This window comes from Diuraphis noxia, unplaced genomic scaffold, assembly GCF_037042655.1.
Source record: "Diuraphis noxia isolate RWA-SAM2 unplaced genomic scaffold, SU_Dnox_SAM2 contig0001, whole genome shotgun sequence".
In the NCBI taxonomy this organism is placed as follows: Eukaryota; Metazoa; Arthropoda; class Insecta; order Hemiptera; family Aphididae; genus Diuraphis; species Diuraphis noxia.
This window is the reverse complement of record NW_028301711.1, coordinates 97428958-97449587: the sequence shown is the minus strand read 5'-3', so window position 1 is coordinate 97449587 and position 20630 is coordinate 97428958. Positions and strand designations below refer to the sequence as shown.

The 20630-nt window shown below is 28.7% G+C and overlaps 4 protein-coding genes and 1 pseudogene across 5 annotated transcripts; 2 read left to right on the top strand and 3 right to left on the bottom strand.

Annotated features, from left to right (window-relative positions):
* Positions 1-1225: 1225 nt before the first annotated feature.
* LOC149062613 (uncharacterized) lies at positions 1226-5880 on the top strand. Of its 2 annotated transcripts, none has more exons than XM_089217873.1 (9): positions 1226-1394; positions 2429-2771; positions 2842-3033; positions 3477-3679; positions 3759-3904; positions 4624-4860; positions 4957-5139; positions 5241-5309; positions 5374-5880. In XM_089217873.1, exons 1-9 carry the CDS (start codon positions 1234-1236, stop codon positions 5676-5678), a joined length of 1839 nt encoding a protein of 612 aa, XP_089073999.1. In that variant the 5' UTR covers positions 1226-1233; the 3' UTR covers positions 5679-5880. The 2 variants fall into 2 exon arrangements, with proteins under 2 accessions (XP_089073999.1, XP_089073998.1); XM_089217872.1 differs by having other exon boundaries at positions 2842-3039; positions 5374-5878.
* A 1072-nt stretch (positions 5881-6952) lies between these two features.
* Positions 6953-8147, top strand: LOC149062612 (uncharacterized; annotated as a pseudogene).
* Positions 8148-8346: 199 nt separating this feature from the next.
* LOC149062611 (uncharacterized) lies at positions 8347-11228 on the bottom strand. The gene is made up of 6 exons (XM_089215372.1): positions 11000-11228; positions 10772-10921; positions 10395-10517; positions 9687-9937; positions 9405-9567; positions 8347-8474 (listed from the first exon to the last, which is right to left on the bottom strand). The coding sequence occupies exons 1-6, from the start codon at positions 11226-11228 to the stop codon at positions 8347-8349; spliced, it is 1044 nt and encodes a 347-aa protein (XP_089071498.1).
* A 4458-nt stretch (positions 11229-15686) lies between these two features.
* Positions 15687-18088, bottom strand: LOC149062610 (uncharacterized). Its single transcript, XM_089215371.1, has 2 exons — positions 16909-18088; positions 15687-15979 (listed from the first exon to the last, which is right to left on the bottom strand). The coding sequence occupies exons 1-2, from the start codon at positions 18086-18088 to the stop codon at positions 15687-15689; spliced, it is 1473 nt and encodes a 490-aa protein (XP_089071497.1).
* Positions 18089-18676: 588 nt separating this feature from the next.
* Positions 18677-19273, bottom strand: LOC149062609 (uncharacterized). The gene is made up of 2 exons (XM_089219656.1): positions 18991-19273; positions 18677-18903 (listed from the first exon to the last, which is right to left on the bottom strand). The coding sequence occupies exons 1-2, from the start codon at positions 19271-19273 to the stop codon at positions 18677-18679; spliced, it is 510 nt and encodes a 169-aa protein (XP_089075782.1).
* Between the last annotated feature and the right edge of the window lie 1357 nt (positions 19274-20630).

Below are 20630 nucleotides of genomic sequence, written 5' to 3'. Positions count from 1 at the left end.
CCGCGTATGGAGGGCCGTAAAAACAGGAAATTATTTTTCAGGAAAATTAATATCAGAACGCTATTTTGTATGAACGATATTTTTCATGAACACTATTCAACAAGACTTTTATTTAATGGAATTATTTTTTATCAGAATGTTATTTTTTTGGAACAATAATACCATGGAATATATTTATCAGGAAATTATTTTCTCGAAAACCGTTTACAAAGGAATGGTATATAATAGTATTATACTACACAGAATCGTACGAATCGGGACAGTTTTTTATAGTACGGTAAAAACAAAAAATTATTTTCAACGATTTGTAATTACAATTTATTAATTAAAAAATAAAGTATTTTACAGAATCGTACGAATCGGGATGATATTAAAAACAATATACCAACAAACCATGGTCGTAGTAAATAGGTTATAACCATTATACTGTTATCACTTATCAATTAGTGTTAAATTTACCGGTTTAAATTAATTTGTGTTCTAATTTTAGTTTGAACATAGGTGCAATTAGGGAGTCAAAGCCACAGACAAAATATTATTAATATTGTGTTTTAATGTAGGTATTGTTAATAAAGTTGAGAACACCGAACAATACGCTCAATTTTTGGGAATTTTATATTGGAAGTCATACGATCTGATGTCAGTAAATAGTAATATTTAAGTGTTCAAAGTTCATTACCAGAAATTATTATTTTTCTCTCGCGCAAATAAGTTTTTGCAATGTTTTACATTTGTAAGACGGAGACAACACATGCGGGTATAGCGTTCTCTTAATATACGGTCCAAAAGACCGTGTGCCTGATCGCGAAAAATCAACTATAGGTTATATTTTTAAATTGTGTTTTCCAATAATTGCTGCTGAATAGACGATATCGATAATGGATCAATAAACTATTCAATAAAGAATATTATTCAGTCCTAATATGTCTAAATAAGTACTAACCTAACCGTAACTGTAACTGCTAATATATTATATGAGTTTAGTATTTATATTTTATTCAACGTATGAAGACTTTTAGATCAAGCTTTTCGATTAATTTTGTTTGAAATTAATAAAATATGAATAAAAACGGTTTTGTATATAAAAATAATGGAGGCATCCATAAAAACAAGAGTGTTCGGTAAGTTTAAATAAAATCATCTTATTATTGTATTCAATTTTTATGATTTTATATTTTAATATTAATCAGATATTTGATCTGCAAAACCAAATATAACAAAGGCTCTGCTAAAATGTTAGCGAATGGGACAATTGTTGAGTTGGAGAAACATACGCATGACCCTGATGACCACAATCACGAAATTTTGAAAAAAGCATTCAGGCAAATACTGAAAGACCGTTCTAAAAACGAGACAACAAGACTCCGGACCATATATGATGAAGAAATGATTAGGTAAACATGAATTTAAATATTATTTATTAGTTATATTTTTGGCATAAATGCAATTAAGCTCCCTGCAAGCGTTTTTTGGAATTTTTTTTTTTCAAAGTGTGTGTTATTTCATGCCTAATTTGATGGTACTTTCAAAAAAAGCCGGTCAAACTTATTTTTGGAGTTATGGTAAAAAAACTTATTCAAAAATCGTGTTTTTGAATTTAAAATTAAATGTTTGTATTTACATGTTCAAAATTTTTGTGGAATCAGAATTTTCCTAATAGTTGCGAACTTGTGTCTTGTGTACTATGCCTATAATAACATGCCTCTCGATTTTATTGAAATTTACGAGCTTTTTGGGCGAAAACGTCAAAACGTCAAGGGGATGTTTCTATAGTAGTGATTGAAAAATTGCAGTCTTGGACATTAATTGCCAAAAACAATATATTAAAATGTGATCACGGGCATTATCTTAAATTCTTAAATTATGTTTGAGAGCATATTGTTTGAACGGATATGTATGGAGACATTGTAATCGTTCTATTAATTTACCCATGCCCCCACATCAGGGTTTTTTTTATATTACTTTGTAACGTACCTCGGGTCGCCCTTGTCAACCATACGTAATTTTGGCGCGGCGACGAATATGCAAATGTTTGAAATAACTTTATAATTCAGTTTTATGTGGTTTATTAACAATAACATAAAAAGTAAGTACGATAGGCAAATTCTGATTTCACTAAAATGTCGAACATATAAATAGGTACAAACATTTCTAAAAAAAAAAAATTCTAAAAACTTAAATTTTTGGTATTTTAAATTCAAAAACGCGATTTTTTTTACTATAACTTCCAAAATAAAAGTTTGACCGGCTTTTTTTGATTGGGAGCTAAATTGCATTTGTTCTCATACTATTTATATTTATTTGCACCCCTTATATAAAGAAAAGACATAAAATAAACAAATTAAAATATTGATCTAAAATTGTAAAATTATATAAATTAAGATTAAACTTTTAAATAATAATACATATTTAAAATAAATTTTATTAGAAATGCAGCTGCTGCAACCCTATACCCCTGGCCAGTGGCTGAGATCTCGATGAGAAAAGCTAGGAGAACAACTATGCCAGTTTTACCGTCATCATTGAGTGAATTAGCAAACTTCCTAGATTTCAATGTGCAACGTTATATGTGCTGTCAACAGCCCTTCTTTCAAGATAAGGTTACAGATACACAAGGGAAATGTTCAATCATTTTTGCATGTAGTACACTCATTAGAAAAATTGTTATTCTTGGTAGTAATGAGTTGCATGCTGATGCAACTTTTAAAGTTGTGCCTTCAACTCCACCAAGCCGTCAACTTTTTATTATGCATTTAATATACCAAAACCACGTGAGTTTTGTTAATTAAAGCTAACCATTTTTTAGTAAGTATACATTAATAATTTCTAATATTTTATTAGTCCATACCGATTGTTTATGCTTTGATGGAATCAAAAACTGAAGAGGCATATACTATATTATTAAGCAAATGCAAAGAGTTATTTCCGTTTATAATGCCAGCAAATATAATGACTGATTTTGAATCTGGGTTGCTGAATGCTTTTAAATCTGTTTATCCAGATGCAGATCAGCATTCTTGTTTTTTCCATTATGTACAGGTATTTTAATGATAATTTAAACATGTAGTCATAATTTATTTATTTATTGAAATGCTCAGAAAAATATTTTGTTTTTGAAAATTAAATTAAAATTACATGTTGTCATTCAAAAAAGTAAAAAACTTAAAAATATAATTTTTTAATAAAAATGTTGTTTTTTAACAACTTGAAACTATGTAAAAAAATAATTTCTTAAACATTAATACTTTTTGAAACAATAAGTGACAATGATAAAAAAATCACCTTGTATATTCATAATTACAATTTTTTTTTCCATATTTATTACTGGCATTTAATGGATAAATGGAAAAAAAAAATTGAATAAATAATCTATAAATAATTCATTGCCAAATGTTAAACTTCTTAATTAGATTATTTTTATTTTGTTTGTATGGTATATCTTAAACAATATTGTTTATTTTCACTTGTTATTTCAGGCACTAGTCAAAAATATCAGAACAAGAGGATTAACGCACTTTGTTAAATCTAATTTGAATGCACAATTTTGTGTGCAGATGTTTTGTGCATTGGCATTATTGCCTACAAATAAAATTGATGAAGGGTATACAGTAATTCGCCAATATGCCAGGGATAAGAACATATTCATGGATATGGCACCATTTTTTAGTTATTTTTCAAGGTGTGCCACCTATGTGTATAATAATATGTTAATAGATAAATTTTATATCTTAAATTAAATTGATGTTGTTTTGTTTTAGGTATTGGTTAAATAATCAAAATGGAGGTGAGTATTTGTTTTCAGTACACGGAATAGCAAGGCGTACCAATAATAATATTGAATCGTTTCATGGACGTCTAAAAGATAAATTTCAAGTGATGCATCCAAACCTTTGGACATTTTTGAGTAAGCATGACTAAATTCCAATTTTTAATTATGAAGTTTTTGTAAAATAATATAATTTACTCCATGAAATGTTTAGAATTTAATTAGTGCAACCTGAATTATATTAATAATACCTCTATTAATTGTTTTATTCGTCTATTTTAACCAGGGGCATCATTTGAGGGGGCCAAGGTGTGCAATGGCACCACTAACTTAAAAAATTTTAACAATTTGCCCACCATTAATACTCCAAGCGCCGTCATAATTAACTGATACATTATGTTTTCATATATAGGTAATATAAATAAAATATATATATTTTTTAAGTTTTTATATTCATTATAGGTACCTTATTTGCCTTTTTTTCCCAAATAATAGTGAAATTAGCTGGTTGCTTTAATTGCTTATAAGCTTTTAATTCTTTGAATTGATAGCTATTTAAAAGTTGCATTAGTCGTTATGAGTTTCAATTAGAATTATAAAAGGGAAGGAAAGAATATTTACATAGGTTTGCATAGGTTTCCTACATTTATATAAATAAGTTTATTTTTTTTTGATGGCCTGGTGAAATGTCAAAATTGGCCTGCCTAAAAGTTTGCACACCCAGAAAAAAAACTGAAACGACGCCCCTGATTTTAACATTAAAATATTTACTACTTTACTAATAAGAATCTAAGTTTGCATACTTTTATGAAATATGTTACCTAATATTTATTAAGTAATTTCTGTTTTGTTTATAGCACATTTAAATGAATTAAGTAAAAAATCACACATTATAATTGATCAATTGGAACAAGGGCGTTCAGTAACTCGGCCAATAAAAGTTAAATACATAGCGAATTCACAACGTATTAGAATTGCTTCATCTCAATTATACCTAGGTATTTTAAAAGTGAATGAGTTCCTTTTCCAGTGCTGTCACACAACTGAAAGATACTTAAGAGAAGAGCTTAATTGGCAGATAAATGTGTTAGGAGGTATATTTAATTCAACAAATTTGAGAACAATGAAGGAAACTAACCTTGTTTATTACTTATTGGTATTGTAAATAATATATTATAAAATATGTATAGAAGTTACATCGGAAAATGATGACAATGACCATGATGCTATACCCATTCATCAATTGAATAATTCAACAAGCATGGATAATAATGTGACAAATGAACATATCCCTAATAACATGGTGGACAGTGATGCAACGGGAGATGAGATTTTTGTAGTTGATTTTAATAATATTTCAATTTATAGCAATGGTACAATACAAAATTAAATAGTCTTATTTTATTTATATAACTGAATTTAGTAAATATGTAATATTACATAACATAATTTTATTAAACTTTAATTTTTTTAGATTCAGATGGTTCAGAAAGGTTGAGTCACGTATCAGGCCAGCAGAAACAAGAACCACTTGTTTTGTTAGGTATAGTTTTAATATACTATTTTAAAACATAAAACTTATATTCAAGAAATGTATTGTATTATAGACAATGAAAATGACTATGCGATTCCAGAAGATATGGACCCAATTGAAACAGAATATGTGGAAATAATAGCTGCAGAAAGGGAGGAAGACAGACAGCATTTATCATATTATGCACAATACAATCATAATGAACCATTGCAACCAAACCACCAAACTTGCATAATTTGTAACCAAGCAAGTACACATGTTATAGTGCCTTGCGGACATAAAGTTGTATGTGGAAGTGAAGAATGTTTGGCTGGAATCCAAAATAACTGTCCAATTTGTGCAGTTCCTCTCACTCTAATTATGAAAGTATATGATTAATTAAGTTAATTAAATTAAGTTGGTAGGATTTTTTTTTGTATTACAGTGACAAATTATAGTACAATTTGTATTATGATGAGATTTTCAATGTAAAGTGGTAAACATATTTATATTTGTTGCATATTTGCCACTTAGTTAATAATTATTATTTAACAATTAATAACTATTATTGTTTATTAGTTTTTAGTAAATATGATTTATATTATGTGCTATCAGTATTTAATATACTGATAATGTACAGCAGCTGTTTTTTGATTATATTTTCCCGATTAATACCATTCTGTAATAGTAATTTCCTGAGAAAATCTGTCCTGGAAAGTACAGTTCCTTCCCAATATTAATCCCAACAATTTTGTATCCCAATTTATATAATTCATTTAAATGATACTTCCCACGACTTATCATTCATTCATCAAAGTTATTCCTATATAAATTCTGTCCAGAATAGTACGGGTCCCAGTAATTATTATCCTGATTTTTACGCGGGCCCCCGCGTATTTATATTTTCCGGATCTTTACGGTCCGTGATATAACGGTTCGTACATTTATACTTTCCGGATTTTTACGGTCCGTGATAAAACAGTCCGTACATTTTTATTTTCCGGATTTTTACGGTCCGGAAATATACGGTTTACCACTTTCCGGATTCTTACGGTCCGTGATATTACGGTCCGAATATTTACATTCCGGAATCCTACGGTACGTACAATTATTTTCCGGGCTTTTACATGCGTCCTTCTTAATAATATATTTAAAACTTTCTTGAATGTCACTCCAAATTGGAAAATCTAGTACTTGAATCCAACGAAAAACTTTTAGTGGTTCAAAGTGATATCTCCATTTTTCCACGTACAATAAAAACGTGTCATAAAACTCATCAGTTATCTCAATAAACTTTTTTTCAAGATCTGAAATAAGTTGAGCTAGCTCTGATGTAAAAAAATGTTGATTTTTCCGATTTTTAAATTTACCACATAACACATCAATTTCTTCATACACCTCGCCTGCTGATATATGATCACCTGGCTGTCATATAGTATGCGGTCTACCGGCAAATGCGTTCTACCAGCCGCTGTAGGATGCGGTCTACCTGCGGTTTTTACCGGTTTTATTTTTAATAGATACACTTTAATCTTTTTCTATCTTTTAGATATACTTTATCTTAATTACATTATACACAGATAACAATACTTCAATATTTTGTAAAAGTATTGGCTCAATAGCTCAGTATGTCAATTATTGCGCGACACCATATTATATTTTATACACCCAATATGTTGGCAAAAGATTTTTATTCAATAATTAGTAGTGACGAATCAACCACAAATATTTTAATTAGCAAAAAACTTGTGGCAAATAATGAAAATGCCGAATGTATTAAGTGTGGAAGTGCTATGAATTTATACCTACGTAAGGAGAGAGGTAAGGAAAGGAGAGTTTTACGTTGTAAGAGAAAGGGATGTCAAACAACACAAAGCTTAAGGTGAGAAAATTATTTTATTAATAATAATTATACTATTATATAGGAAAGATAATGCTTTTTGGACTTATATTGACAACAATGGTCGTCTAAATAGTGGACTAAGCCTCAGTCAACAGTTAGAACTAGTGTTCTACTGGACTCAAGGTTTATCCAATAAAACAATCATGTCCTTAACTGGAAGATCGTCCAACACCGTATGTGATTGGATGAATTTGTGTCGGGATATACCACTAAAAATGTTCGAAAAACGTAATAAATTTGGAGGACCTGATGTCATCATACAAGTCGACGAATGTTTGTTAAGAGGATCCAGAAAAAATCATAAAGGTATTTTATAATTATATAATTGAATACATAATAAAATACAATTTTAGATTGAATATTAATATTATAAAATATTATAAATCATCATTATGTTGTTACAGGTCGATATCGACTTGCAGATTTGCCGAGTGAAAACATCGAAGACGAAAATGACGACCCTCTTGAAAATGGAAAAAGAAATTATGGTAGACGAATGGATGGTCCTTGGGTGTTTGGATTATGCGACGATAGTGAGGCACGATATTTTGTTGTCGAAAAGCGAGACAAGCAAACTCTGCAGGATATTATTAAAAGAGAGGTGTATTGGGTTCTATTATACACTCTGATGGATGGCCAGCGTATAATGGGATCGCCCAATATGGTTTTACGCATAATACAGTTAACCACAGCGAAAATTTTGTTGATCCACTAACACAAGTTCACACTCAGAGGATCGAAAGTTTATGGAGACCATTACGCTTAAAAGTAGTTAAAAATATGTGTGGTACAAGTCCTGATCTCTTTCCAAGGTAAAATTATTATAAGTTATGTTTAATAAATTTAATGCAATATTATATTATACATATTATTGCAGGTATCTCATGGAAACATGGTGGCGAGGAATAAATAAATCAGATTTATTTAATGCATTTTTAAGAGATATGGCGGAAGTTTTTGTATAACGTATTATATTATATTTATTTATATATTATAATATATTTATTCATTGACAACAATTTTTTTGACCAACAAATTTTTAATTATTAATTTTTTACTAGACATTACTACTACAATAATTATACTATAATATTATGATATTTTTAATTTATTTATTCGCGGTAGACCGCATACTATACTCGTAAATCGCCGGTAGACCGCATACTATACTCGTAAATTCACCGGTAGACCGCATCCCAAGTAACACGTGGATGTTAATAAAATATTAATAGAATATTCACTAAGAATATATGCAATATGTAAAGAATATTCTTCATTCACATAAAGATCTTCTATGAATATGCATATATTAGGAAAAAATTGCAAAATGAGTCTACTATAGATAGTCCATGAATATTCGGTCTCATTGAATCAACTATAAATAGTCTTATAGGAATATTCATATAGTAATTTGAATTATTTATAGAATATTCTTTGGGTATTTAAAATTAAATAATATATGAATAACTCATAATTATTCCTATACATGATTACCAAAATACTACTTGATGATGAATATCATATTCTATTAATAATAAAACTCATATCCATTGGTTGTGAATATATTAATTGATTTTAGATTATATAGAGATATATAATATATATACATATATTTTTATATTTTTTTTATTAGTGTGTTTAAATTACTATATCACAATTTTATTTTATTGAACCTTCAAGTTTGTTAAATAGGTTCTATTTTTTTTTAATTTAAAAAAAAATGCAATTTGGATTCAATCTAAAAATCATTTATTGATGTATGGTATTAACATTAAAGAAATTGACTGTAAATTTATATTTTAATTAATAATTCATGCTATATATGGTTTTTTATAGTAACTTCAACTAATTCTTATAAACATATTATTGAAATTGTAGTTATTAATGTTGTACTATTAATTTGAGTAAATTAATATATAAATTAATTAATAATAATTTAATTTTGTTCACAGTAATGAAATAATATATTTATACATATTATTATTTAATTTATATTATGTGTTATTGGCTGAAGAAATATAATTGGTGCTAGTTTTTATAGCATTGATTTCTTATTTAGATTAATTTGATTTTAATAAGACTATTTGTGTGGAATGAACATTTGGATATTTTAAGGGCTGAGTAGCAATCAATAAAATGACAGATTAAATTGAATTATGTATTTTGAAAATAAGTAAATAAATAATAAATTTGTTATTTATATTTAAAAAGATCATATTTACTTGTGAGTAATGATGCCAAAATAGTTTTGTTAAATGGTAGTTTATTGTTCTTATGCCCAGTATAACTAAATGATTTAGCATAATTATCAGTTATCAATTTTCTTAAGATGCGCCTGACCGACTCTTTGAAAGATGATCCTCCAATCAATGCTAAAGTTTTAACCTAAACATTTAATGAATCATATTTTAAAGACATATTTGATATGATACTTAATATATTGTAATATTAAGATTTACAAGTATAACAAATATATATATATGTCATGTATTAACATAACTTACAATTTGATCATAGAGTGAAGAATTATTATTCAAGTCGTTAGTTATTTCATTTAGTGAATTCTCATCAGATACAGGAAATTTAGAAAAAACATTTTCTACTTCAGGGCGGCCATTTATTGATGTTTCATCTAGAGGTTTCAACTTATCTTTGAGGTCGTTAACCATAACCATTATGACATTGAGATACTTTGTATGTTCCTCAGATCTGGCATTCAGAGTAACAAGCTGTCTCATGACTTGCCTTTGGAATTCTGTTAGGATTTAATATTATTAAAAAATTTTTTAATATCAATAATATATAGTTAAATATAAGTTAGGTATTATTATACCTATTTAATAAATTATATAATAAATATATATTAATATCAACAAATGTCTCCTGAACAATTTATTATTAGGACAATTATAGTGGTTATTTTCTTAGGAAAATAAACTATGAAATATAAACATATTTTGAAATGAAAAAGTAAGACATGTATAAATATTCTATAGAACAATGAAAAATATTAAAAATCCAAGTGATTGTTAAAAACTAGAATTGTATAAAATGAGCATTATTTATTAATAGTAAACTATTAATCAGCTTGATAATATGATAATAAAGGTATTTTACCTATATTGAAATTAAACTAAATATACATTTCTCATACGTAAGTCCAAAAACTTTGTATTAAATTTTTTTAAATAAATTATATGTTTTGTTTGTACCTGAATCACTACAGTTATTTGTAGTTGATAATGATGAATTGATTAGAGCAGCTTCTTTGTTTACTTCAGCCGGTAATTCGAGAAGTAAGTTAGAAGATTTTTCCAAATCTGCAGAGTTGTTTTCTGTAAACCATAAATAAATGAATATCATTTAATTATTTAATTAGTTATGAATTAAATAAAAGTATAATAATTTATACATAGGTAGTTAATTTAAAGTTTAAAATATTCAGTGTCCTTTGATATGATTTAACCAAAATATGTAATAATTAATTTACTTTCAAACCATTATAGGTATATAATATGTATAATAATTAATAGGTGTATTTTAAAATGAATTTTAATGTATAAATTATTATATAAAGCACAAAACTTACCTAAGGATTGTTGTAAATCAGACTTATTTAATCCTTCTTCAAAAACATTATAGTCATCATCAATTAGTAATATATTATTAGTAATTTCATCTTCATCACAATAATTAATTTCATCTGTGTTGTTTTTTTCTTCTACGATTGTTTCTAAACCTAAATGAAATAAACAGATAATAGAATAAAAACATTGTTTAGGAGAACATTACATTCAGATATCAATATAAAACATACTTGGACATTTTGGATATGGTGGTACATCATAAGATGTAGGCTGTTCTTCATCACTACTTTCATCATTACCCTGCAGTGTATGTTTTTTATTCAATACATTGTTATTGTTTGCATTTGTACGTTTACGATTTTTGAAAATAGTTGAGAATTTTGGTGTGTCAGATTCTGAAGAAGTTTCTGCAAGAGTTTTGTTAGCAAATTTAGAGACTTCATTATAATTTGAAAACATTCTTGTACAAATCACTTTAATGGCATATGAAGACCAATCATTATTTGGAGTTAATCTATTTTTAATTGCTGCTTGCGTCTTTATTAAGCCAATATGTGAAGGCCATAGACATGTATCAAAATTTATCATCCAATTATTTGGAATAACTTCGATAGTATTTTTTTCATGAATAAATTTAACGACATACCACCCACAAACTGCAGACATGATCTATAATCAATATAAAATTTATATTATATAATATATATATATATATATATATATATATATAAAGTGAATGCTTTTATAATGTATTAAATAACTAAACACATATTTGTAGACAGCTTGCATAATAATATAGTAATGAAAATAAATAAAATATAGTATGATAATTATCGAACAGATATTGAACAGTTCAATAGGTATATTTACAAATAAAATTGTTAAGTAAAAACTAAAAATGTGAAAGAGAAAATTAAATAAGATTTTAAATAATATCAATTTTCAATATGTAGTAATGGTATAACTACAAAACTTCTGTCATAGGGCAAACGTATTAATTTTTGATAGACATCTGATAATGGCCATTGTGAATAACTTTTGCTTAACTCATTAACAACATGAATTCCAAATATTGATGAAGAACAAGGTTTTGTGTAAAAGTCAGATATATTATTATATTTCAAACCAATAATAACCACTTCATTCGATGTCCGGCAATAGGCAAAGTTTTTAATTTCAATAATAGTGCCACATTTTAGTTTGCAACACGAATCTTGCAATTTTAAACAAAGTTTAAAGTTAGAAAAAGTTACTTGTTTGTACTGAGGGTCAGTAGTATCATTAATTAAAATGCCATTATTATATATTTTTTCTAATTTAAAACTATTAGGCTGAATTTTAACTGTAGGTGATATCTGTAGTAAAGATCTTTCTTCTGAAAACCGTCGTACTATTTGTGATAAAACATTGTTGTGTGCTCTTAAAAGTTTTTTTATTTTCTGTAGGTAATTTTCAGAAGAAAAATTACTAAATAAGTTTAAATTTCCGTACTTTCTGGCATCGTCAGTCAAATGTAGTAAATTATGAAAATTGTGAGATAAAATTTGAGGACCATAAATTAATTTAGAAGAAACAACAAAATGCCTTAGTAACTCTTCAGCATAGTCAGTCATAGTTGGCAATAAGGTATCAGACAACAATATACGGATTGCAGCATGTAATGTTAAGAAATGATCATATTTCTGTTCATTTAAATTGTTTTTTAAAACAATTATACCAGTATACAACAGGAATTGTCTAAATTCTGTGGCTTTATACCGTTTAGCCTCTTTAATTGGTCTTGGTTTTCTTGCGAATTCGAGAGGAATATATTTAACTAATTGTAACAACGAATCAGATATGATCCCCACAATCCTTGATGGTAATTTATGAGGGGGGCGCCCAAAACACCAAGTGTTAACTAGCAATTTCTTAACCACTCCTAGACATATTAAGTGCATATAATCTAGTGGGACTTCAGTAACTAAACCTAAATTAGGAATTCGCTGAAGGATAGTATGACCAGTATGGTGTTCTGGATCTGATTGATTTAAAAAATCTTCATCAGTTCTTTTAATAAAATCAATATCAGGGAAAATAACATGATCCAGGTATTCTCCTTCTTGAGTACATTTGGAACATGACGAGTACCCACTATGTCCTTTGATTTTTAAAACACTTGCTTTAGCAACAGCATCAAACAATAACATGACAATTTTAAAATTAAAATGTCTAGTGCCTATATGTATACCATTTAATGTTAAATTAACAGCTTCATTAACAAACTCTTCTAAAAAGTTATTAAAATCAGATGGTTTATCGTAGCCATGGTAGATGCCTACACAAAAAATATTTGAAGAAAATAATAAGTTATTGGTATTAGTTATCAAACATAAAATTGGATAAACTTGACTTAATGATGAGTCACTTAGGGGTAAACCATCAATATTAATTCCAACGTTAATAACACTCATATTGGACAAATCAATTTTTTCAAGCATACTGATAATACCATTTTCTAAACCAAAATGGTAGTATTTTCCTGGATTTATGTCTCTCAAAACAGTTTTTCTTTGTGTATTTAAAAATGACCTTGGGCATTTGGGTAAATTTTGTAAGCTAGGTATTTGTCTTTGAATTAATAGAAGTTCACCCAAAGCAACATGAGTAATTTTATTCTTAATTGCCCATGCTCGTAATTGATCAGGAATAGAAATAATTGTTGAGTTCTCTAACTCACTGCTGTCCTTATTTACAACATTGTCAGGTAAACTTGAGAGTAAACTGGAGGTTTGAACAGATGAAATTGTTGGTAATATTAAAGAATCATTTTCTGTTTCATATAATTGTGGACAAGGTATACTTGTGACATTATTATTGCATAACGCATTTGATATTTCAGTAGCAGAATTAGGCTCACACTGGACAACTGAACTAGGATTCTTGAAAGTAACTGTTGATGTTGCATTATTCTTTCTCAAATTATCCAAATTTTGAAGTTCATGCCTCACATTTTTATTAAATTGAGATTTTGATGTCAAACGTATCTTTTTATTGTAATCCATTTTAATGCTACCAAAAAAATGCTAATAAAATACCTACCTATGTTACTGAATTTGAATTCTTAGGGCCAGTCTACGAGGATAAAGTCTATGTAGATAAGATAGAAAGACTTTATACTGTATATCTATATAATGAGATAAAAAGAAGTTAGAAATACAAATCTATGATAAATTATAAAATTACACAATTTGTGTTAGACATCTAATTTTATATCACATGTGCATGTTTCTGATCTTATAAAGTAGTTACTAACCAAAATTTAAATATAAATATAATTTGAAGTCACTTATTGATACGAGTATATAACTATTTAGTATTTTAATAAAAACTTATTAAAACCATGGATTATGAGTCAGATAAAATATGTTAAGTGTATAAGGTGCAAACCGTATCTACTATTAAATGTAACTTATAATGGGACTATACCTATTATATACTTATAATTAATTTTTACAGACAACATATTAAAATATAAAGTTAATATATTGTTATTAATGTTCACTATGTAATTTTGACTAAAACAATAACATACCTAGTAGAGATTATACAAAACATAACATGATATTTTTTTTTTAGTAAGTCAATTAATAAATATAGTTGTAAACCAAAGCAAAATACTATTTTATATTTTTATGATTACTGCAGTATAATAAATAGGTATAGTCGCATAGATCTAAAATATTAAAAATAAAAACTTACCAGTATTAGGAATACCTATACCTAGGTATTTCACGTTGACGAATATCAATAGATTCAAATAAACAATTAATTAAACGACTTTTGAATGCCAATTGAAATTAACACATGACTTCGAGCATGACTTACTATATATTAAAATACAAAATATTGTATACAACTTGAAAATATGGAAATAACAAAATCGCTAAACGTCGCGCACCATCATATAATAATTATAAATTGTGCAAATAAAATTTAAAAAGTTAAGTGATGAGTGGTTATGATACCAATAGATTCAAATAAACAACAAATTAAACAACTTTCGAATGCCAATTGAAATTAACACATGACAAGTATATTTAATACAAAATGTTGTATACAACTTGAAAATAACAAAATCGCTAAACGTCGCGCACCATGCATATATAATAATAAATAGTGCTAATAAAACTTAAAAAGTTAAAAGTGATGAGTGGTTATGACATTGATACACACACACACCACCATGTATACGCATTACGCAATAGTGCACATATAATTATACATATTATTATAGATATTAACGCATGGGGAATTCCAGGACGTTTATTTTATCAGTAAGTTGTTTCTATCTTCATTTCAGATTATTCATAGGATGTTCATAATCAAATTTTGAAAAAATCATTATAACTTAAACGTATATAATATTATCGTCTTATAAAATGAATATTCATGATATCAACTTTATATCTTTATATTTATATATATTATATATAATATATTTTCTGCATAACATTCATATAACAGGACATATCATTCCTTAGAAATGTTCATTTTAGGTTATTCATTGAATGTTCTAAATAAAATTATGAAAATATAATTATGTATATAATATTATAGAATGAATATTCATAATATCCACCGTATCTCTTTATGCTTAGAACATTCATGACAGGACATTTCTTATAAATGTTCATTCGAGGTTATTCATTGAATGTTCTAAATTAAATTATGAAAACATAATTATGTATATAATATTATAGAATCAATATTCTTTATAAAATATTCATTTATTATGAATAAATTATTATGAATAGAAAGATGCTTATATAGATTATTCAATGAATAATTATATCCAGTTAAAATGTAATATTACAATAATATACGAAAAATAAGGATGATCTACTATTAGATGAATATTCGGTGTTACTTGGGATACTATATGACAGCCTGATCACCTTCTATCCTTTTTATTGTATCACATACCGCCTTCAACTGACTTTGTACAAAATATAACCATGCCATGGATATAGGATCATTAAAAAAAGTTCTTAAAACTGTAGTAGGACACTTTTCTTGTGACATAAAATATGATTTCAATGCAGGATATAAATCTATTATTCTAGAAACAGCTGGCTGTAGAGATAACCAACGCGTTTTTACAGATCCTAAAATATTTTTGTACTCAATACTAACAAAATTGCAAAAATCCTTCAATTTTTCTATACGAACTGTATAAATATGAAAATACTGAAATATTTTATTAATTATGAGTTCAATGTCAGTTGGCAAAATATCAGCACTACTATGCATAGCATTGTGCAGAATATGAGCAGCACAGCCAATACCGGAAATATTTCTTTTTAATTTTTCATTTAGAATTGCAAAAACGTTATTTGTGCCTTTTCTCGAGACGCCACCAAAATTTGTATTGCAGTTGTCACCCGAAAATGCAACAACATTATTTAATAAATTATATTTTTTTTAAACATTCAGTATGTAATCTGATAAAATATTTGATGTTTCTCCTTTTAAATTCATAAATTCTAACACTTTAATTTTTACCCCTTCTTGGGGGTTAAAATACCGAATCAGAATTGGAACCAGTTTTAAATTTTTATGGTTTGATGTGTCCACCATAATTGTTAAAAATTTAACGGATTTTAGTTCATCTAACATCTGTTGAATGGCAAAAGGAGCTGTTACATTCACAATTAGAGTCTAAACAGCAATGAATGAAGTTCATACAATCATACTGCAATGTACATTTAAAAAAGAATCACCCTGTACCAAGTACATACATTATCTAGGGTAAAAGACATAAATCAATTGATTTCAAGATAATATCCACAAAATATCAAGTTATTTTTATTCAATATATAGCATTTTCTTTCATCACAGTATGACCAACTGTGTTAAAATTTTTAAATAAATTAACATATTATAACCTGTGTATTAATAATTTTATACATATATATATATATTATGTATACAATATGACCAATAATGTGTAAAAAAGTTTTAAATAATACCTAATTTAGTACTTTAATTTTAATATATTATTTAATTATTTTAATTTGACTTTTTTTTCCGTGGTTTATTTTTCCCATGGCTTTTTATTCTGTGGATTATTTTTCGCGTGGCTTTTTTTTCTGACTACCGTCACAAACATCGTCGACATATGCCTGATACTCGAGCGCGTGACGTACAGAATCGAAACCTTCGCAATCCGTCGACGCGATGGCATGCAGAACGCGTAAGGCGAGATACGGGGCACAATTCACACCGTACGTTACGGTGTGCAATTCATATTCACGTAATTCGTCATGCGGCGACGCGCGCCACAACATATGTTGGAACTTCCGATATTCCGGCAAAACTAAAATTTGACGGTATATCTTACAGATGTCCGTCGTAAATGTATATTTGTGAACGCGGAAACGAGTTAGGACATCCACAATATCTAGTTGTAATTTTGGCCCGGGCCACAAACACTCATTCAATGACGGTCCGCGAGAGCACCGCGCGGACGCATCGAATACTACTCGAATTTTATTCGGGTCGACTTCCGGACGGTAAACAGCATGGTGAGGGATTATATGGATTATATATCGTCCGGGAGAGGTCGCCACTGACATGTGTCCTAATGCGATATATTCAGACATAAATTTAACATATAACGATCTTACTACTGGATTTGCGGACAGTTTACGCTCGATAGCGTCAAAACGCCGCGTAGCTACTTCTCGAGACCCAACAAATGTCTCTGTTGGCGAGCGGAACGGTAACGGAACCGCGAAACGACCTGATGTCAAACGCATAGCTTCATCGCGAAATATCTGTTCGCAACACCCCTCCTCGGTAAACGTAACGGGCGCGTCCTCGGGCTCTTCGACATGCCAAAAGCGCTCCATTATTCCCTCTATCGACGCAGTCATTGACACCAGCAACGACTGATAGTTACAATTTGCGCGATCGGGGACCGGGCCGATAAGGATCCAGTCGAACACCGAACTAAAAGCAGTAGGTAATGTGCTGTCGATTGACACTTTCCGCCCGTCCATGATAGAACCGTACACGTCCCCTCCTAACAGCAGGTCGATCGGCGACGTCAAATGAAAAGACGGATCCGCAAGCGCGAGATTAGAATATCGATTTTTGATATCTACTGATAATGACTTTTGAGGTAAATCGGTTGTAATGGTTGGCAACACCCATGCCTTCACCGGCAGAATTGGATCCGACGCAAAACGCGGCTGCACTATGCTCTCAACCTGACCTTGAACTTCAGCGACTGTTGTCCCCGACAACCCGTTTATCGGTGCAGTCCACCGCGACATTTTTAGACCCAAGCGTTTTACGCACGCGGCGGTAACTGCGCTGATCTGCGACACGCTGTCTACTAACGCACGAATTGTTTGCACGGAGCCGGTACTATCTACGTGCCAACTAATGCCTCAATTCCGGTGGCGGAAAATTTGTGTGGAGCCAAATTATTTTATCCATCTGAGTTATCACGTACTATTTATTATCAGTATATTTTGATAAGATTATTTGATAAGATAGGTATTTTGGATTTTATAGAAACACAATATTCTAGTTCTAAATTATGAATACATATAACATAATATATTTTATTTAAACACAATATAGTTGTAAATTATTAATACATAATATAACATATTATATTAATACACAGTTTGTCGTTTGATAGATCTTTTGCCGTCAAATTAACTAGTCATAGGTCATTGACGTTGCCCAGGGTGTACTACGTGGAAGCGATCTATCATTACACCCCATATTTAAAAAATGTAAATGTAAAATTGTAAAAATTAATCAAATGAAATTAAAAGTAAGTAAAATAAATTTACTGTACTGCATCATATTCAATATTAAAATAAAAAAATCTAAATGTAATAGGTAGTAAGTCAAAAATTGTTTTTATCAAAAATCCTTTTTTGTAATGCCATTTTTCCTCTTTCCGATCTGTTTTTTGTAAGAGGAACAGTTTCAACATTGGAAGCAGAAACAAATGCGTGTATTGGTGCAATTAATTTTCTATTGATCTGCTGGGGTTGGTCTTTTGTTTTTACATTTTGCAAAGACTGTTCAATTTCTTTTAATATCTTGTTCCTCAAATGGTCCAATAAAATATCTGCAAATAAAAATAAATGTTTATGGATATTTTTTATATGGAACTTTAAGCATGTTTAATATTATTTTTTTACACATTTACTCTTACCATCATCCTGGTGTGTTTGGCGAGCACTCTCCAAGTGTTCTACTTGATTTTGGTACATATTTTCTATTGGCTGTTGGTCTTCTGCGATCTCAGTATTATTTTTACCTTTATCCTCATCTATATGTATGTTTTGTTCATTATTGAGATTGTACATATAAACCGCATGAATATGTTTACACATGTTATTTCTTATACTGTGATCAGGGCAGCTACAAATGTAATTATGAAAACATGTTTTACATATTGTACAAGGAAGTGAACAAGTAAACTCATCTGCATACATAGAACACTCTTTAAGTTCAGTTTTAAGTACAGTGTATATTTTTTCATCTGTAAATGATTTTATATGCCAGGAATTGAAGCTGAGAGGTTTAATAGAACATTTTGGTTCAATTTCGATCTTTTTATGGTTTATTCGAAGAACTTTCAATTTATTTGTACGTTTAGTTCATATTTGTTTCTTTTGTATATCATTATCCTTCATGGTTAAATATTTTTCCAAATAACACAAACAGTTGTAGACACTTTTTAACTTTCAATCTGCAAATAATCTTTTCTTTCAATACTCAATGAAAACTTTCTAAATTCATGTTGGTATTACATCCAGCATATTGCCTGTAACAGTAAGCCCAATATTGAGGATTTTGGCCATAATATTTAAGAAAATAGTCCAAGAAATTTTGTAAGTCTTCATCATTATTTGAAAGGAAAGTATATAGTTTGTTCTTAAATTCCTCTTCATCCAATTCTGTTGATAAGTCATAAAGTATTTTACGAACAGTTACACGTTTTTCTTTATTATTTATTTTCGAAAAATTTTTCCGCCATGCTTCATGTACGTGCCATGTACAAAAGAGCTTTTGTTTCACAGGACCCATAATTTTTACCCAGCTATTAAAATATGTCATCTGCATATCCGACATTATGGTTTTGGGCGACACAATACCAATTCGAACTTTTATTTTTTCAAGTAAAACACTAACAACTACTTCATCATTTCTATTAGACAACAAGAAAGCAACTGGATAGCCTTCACAGTCAACATCTGTTACCAGAATTGTGTGTAAAATGAAGTCATTAGGATTTGTACCATGTGTACCATCAAAACAGATTGTTTTGTACCCGTAACGCTTCAAACTATGTTGTTGATTATGGTCCATATACCCTAATGCAAAATCATTTTTTTTTAATGTAGGAAACTCCTCATCTAAATCTTTGATGATTCTCATCTTTGGTAATTTCTTTAAAATACATTATTATTTTTATTAACGAAATATTCAATAGTTAAGACCTATAACTAATAAACTAAATATGTTATTTAATTATAAAAACACTTAACAACTTAAAAACACTTATATTATGTGAACATTGTTATAAAAATAAAACAATAGGATATACTTTTACCTTTTTTACAATATCATTAGCTTATTTATTTTTTAAATTGTATATGACTTACACTAAAAACAAACTCATATTATTTTCTTCATTATTTTCATCTCTGTCCGGTCCATTCTCTATATTAACATCTGTTAGCGCCGAAATGGCAATTCTATAATTTTATCGTTTATATTATTATATTTGTTCTTATCACACATCGCTGCAGCGCGGTCGACGATGGTGTCTGGTGTCGTGTGCTGACC

Bases quoted from the DNA above. Each gene is read 5' to 3' on its own strand.
- LOC149062610 (XM_089215371.1), bottom strand. From the start codon at position 18,088: ATGTCGCGGTGGACTGCACCGATAAACGGGTTGTCGGGGACAACAGTC. The intron at 15,980-16,908 runs GTAGTCAGAAAA...ATATTTATACAG, and splicing joins TGTCGACGATGTTTGTGACG to TTCGTATAGAAAAATTGAAG.
- LOC149062613 (XM_089217872.1), top strand. From the start codon at position 1,234: ATGTTAGCGAATGGGACAATTGTTGAGTTGGAGAAACATACGCATGAC. The intron at 1,395-2,428 runs GTAAACATGAAT...AAATTTTATTAG, and splicing joins TATGATGAAGAAATGATTAG to AAATGCAGCTGCTGCAACCC. The intron at 4,861-4,956 runs GTATATTTAATT...AAATATGTATAG, and splicing joins GCAGATAAATGTGTTAGGAG to AAGTTACATCGGAAAATGAT.
- LOC149062609 (XM_089219656.1), bottom strand. From the start codon at position 19,273: ATGTATGCAGATGAGTTTACTTGTTCACTTCCTTGTACAATATGTAAA. The intron at 18,904-18,990 runs GTAAGAGTAAAT...TTTTATTTGCAG, and splicing joins CCAAACACACCAGGATGATG to ATATTTTATTGGACCATTTG.
- LOC149062611 (XM_089215372.1), bottom strand. From the start codon at position 11,228: ATGTTTTCAAATTATAATGAAGTCTCTAAATTTGCTAACAAAACTCTT. The intron at 10,518-10,771 runs GTAAGTTTTGTG...TATGGTTTACAG, and splicing joins TGATTTACAACAATCCTTAG to AAAACAACTCTGCAGATTTG. The intron at 9,938-10,394 runs GTACAAACAAAA...AAATCCTAACAG, and splicing joins AAATAACTGTAGTGATTCAG to AATTCCAAAGGCAAGTCATG.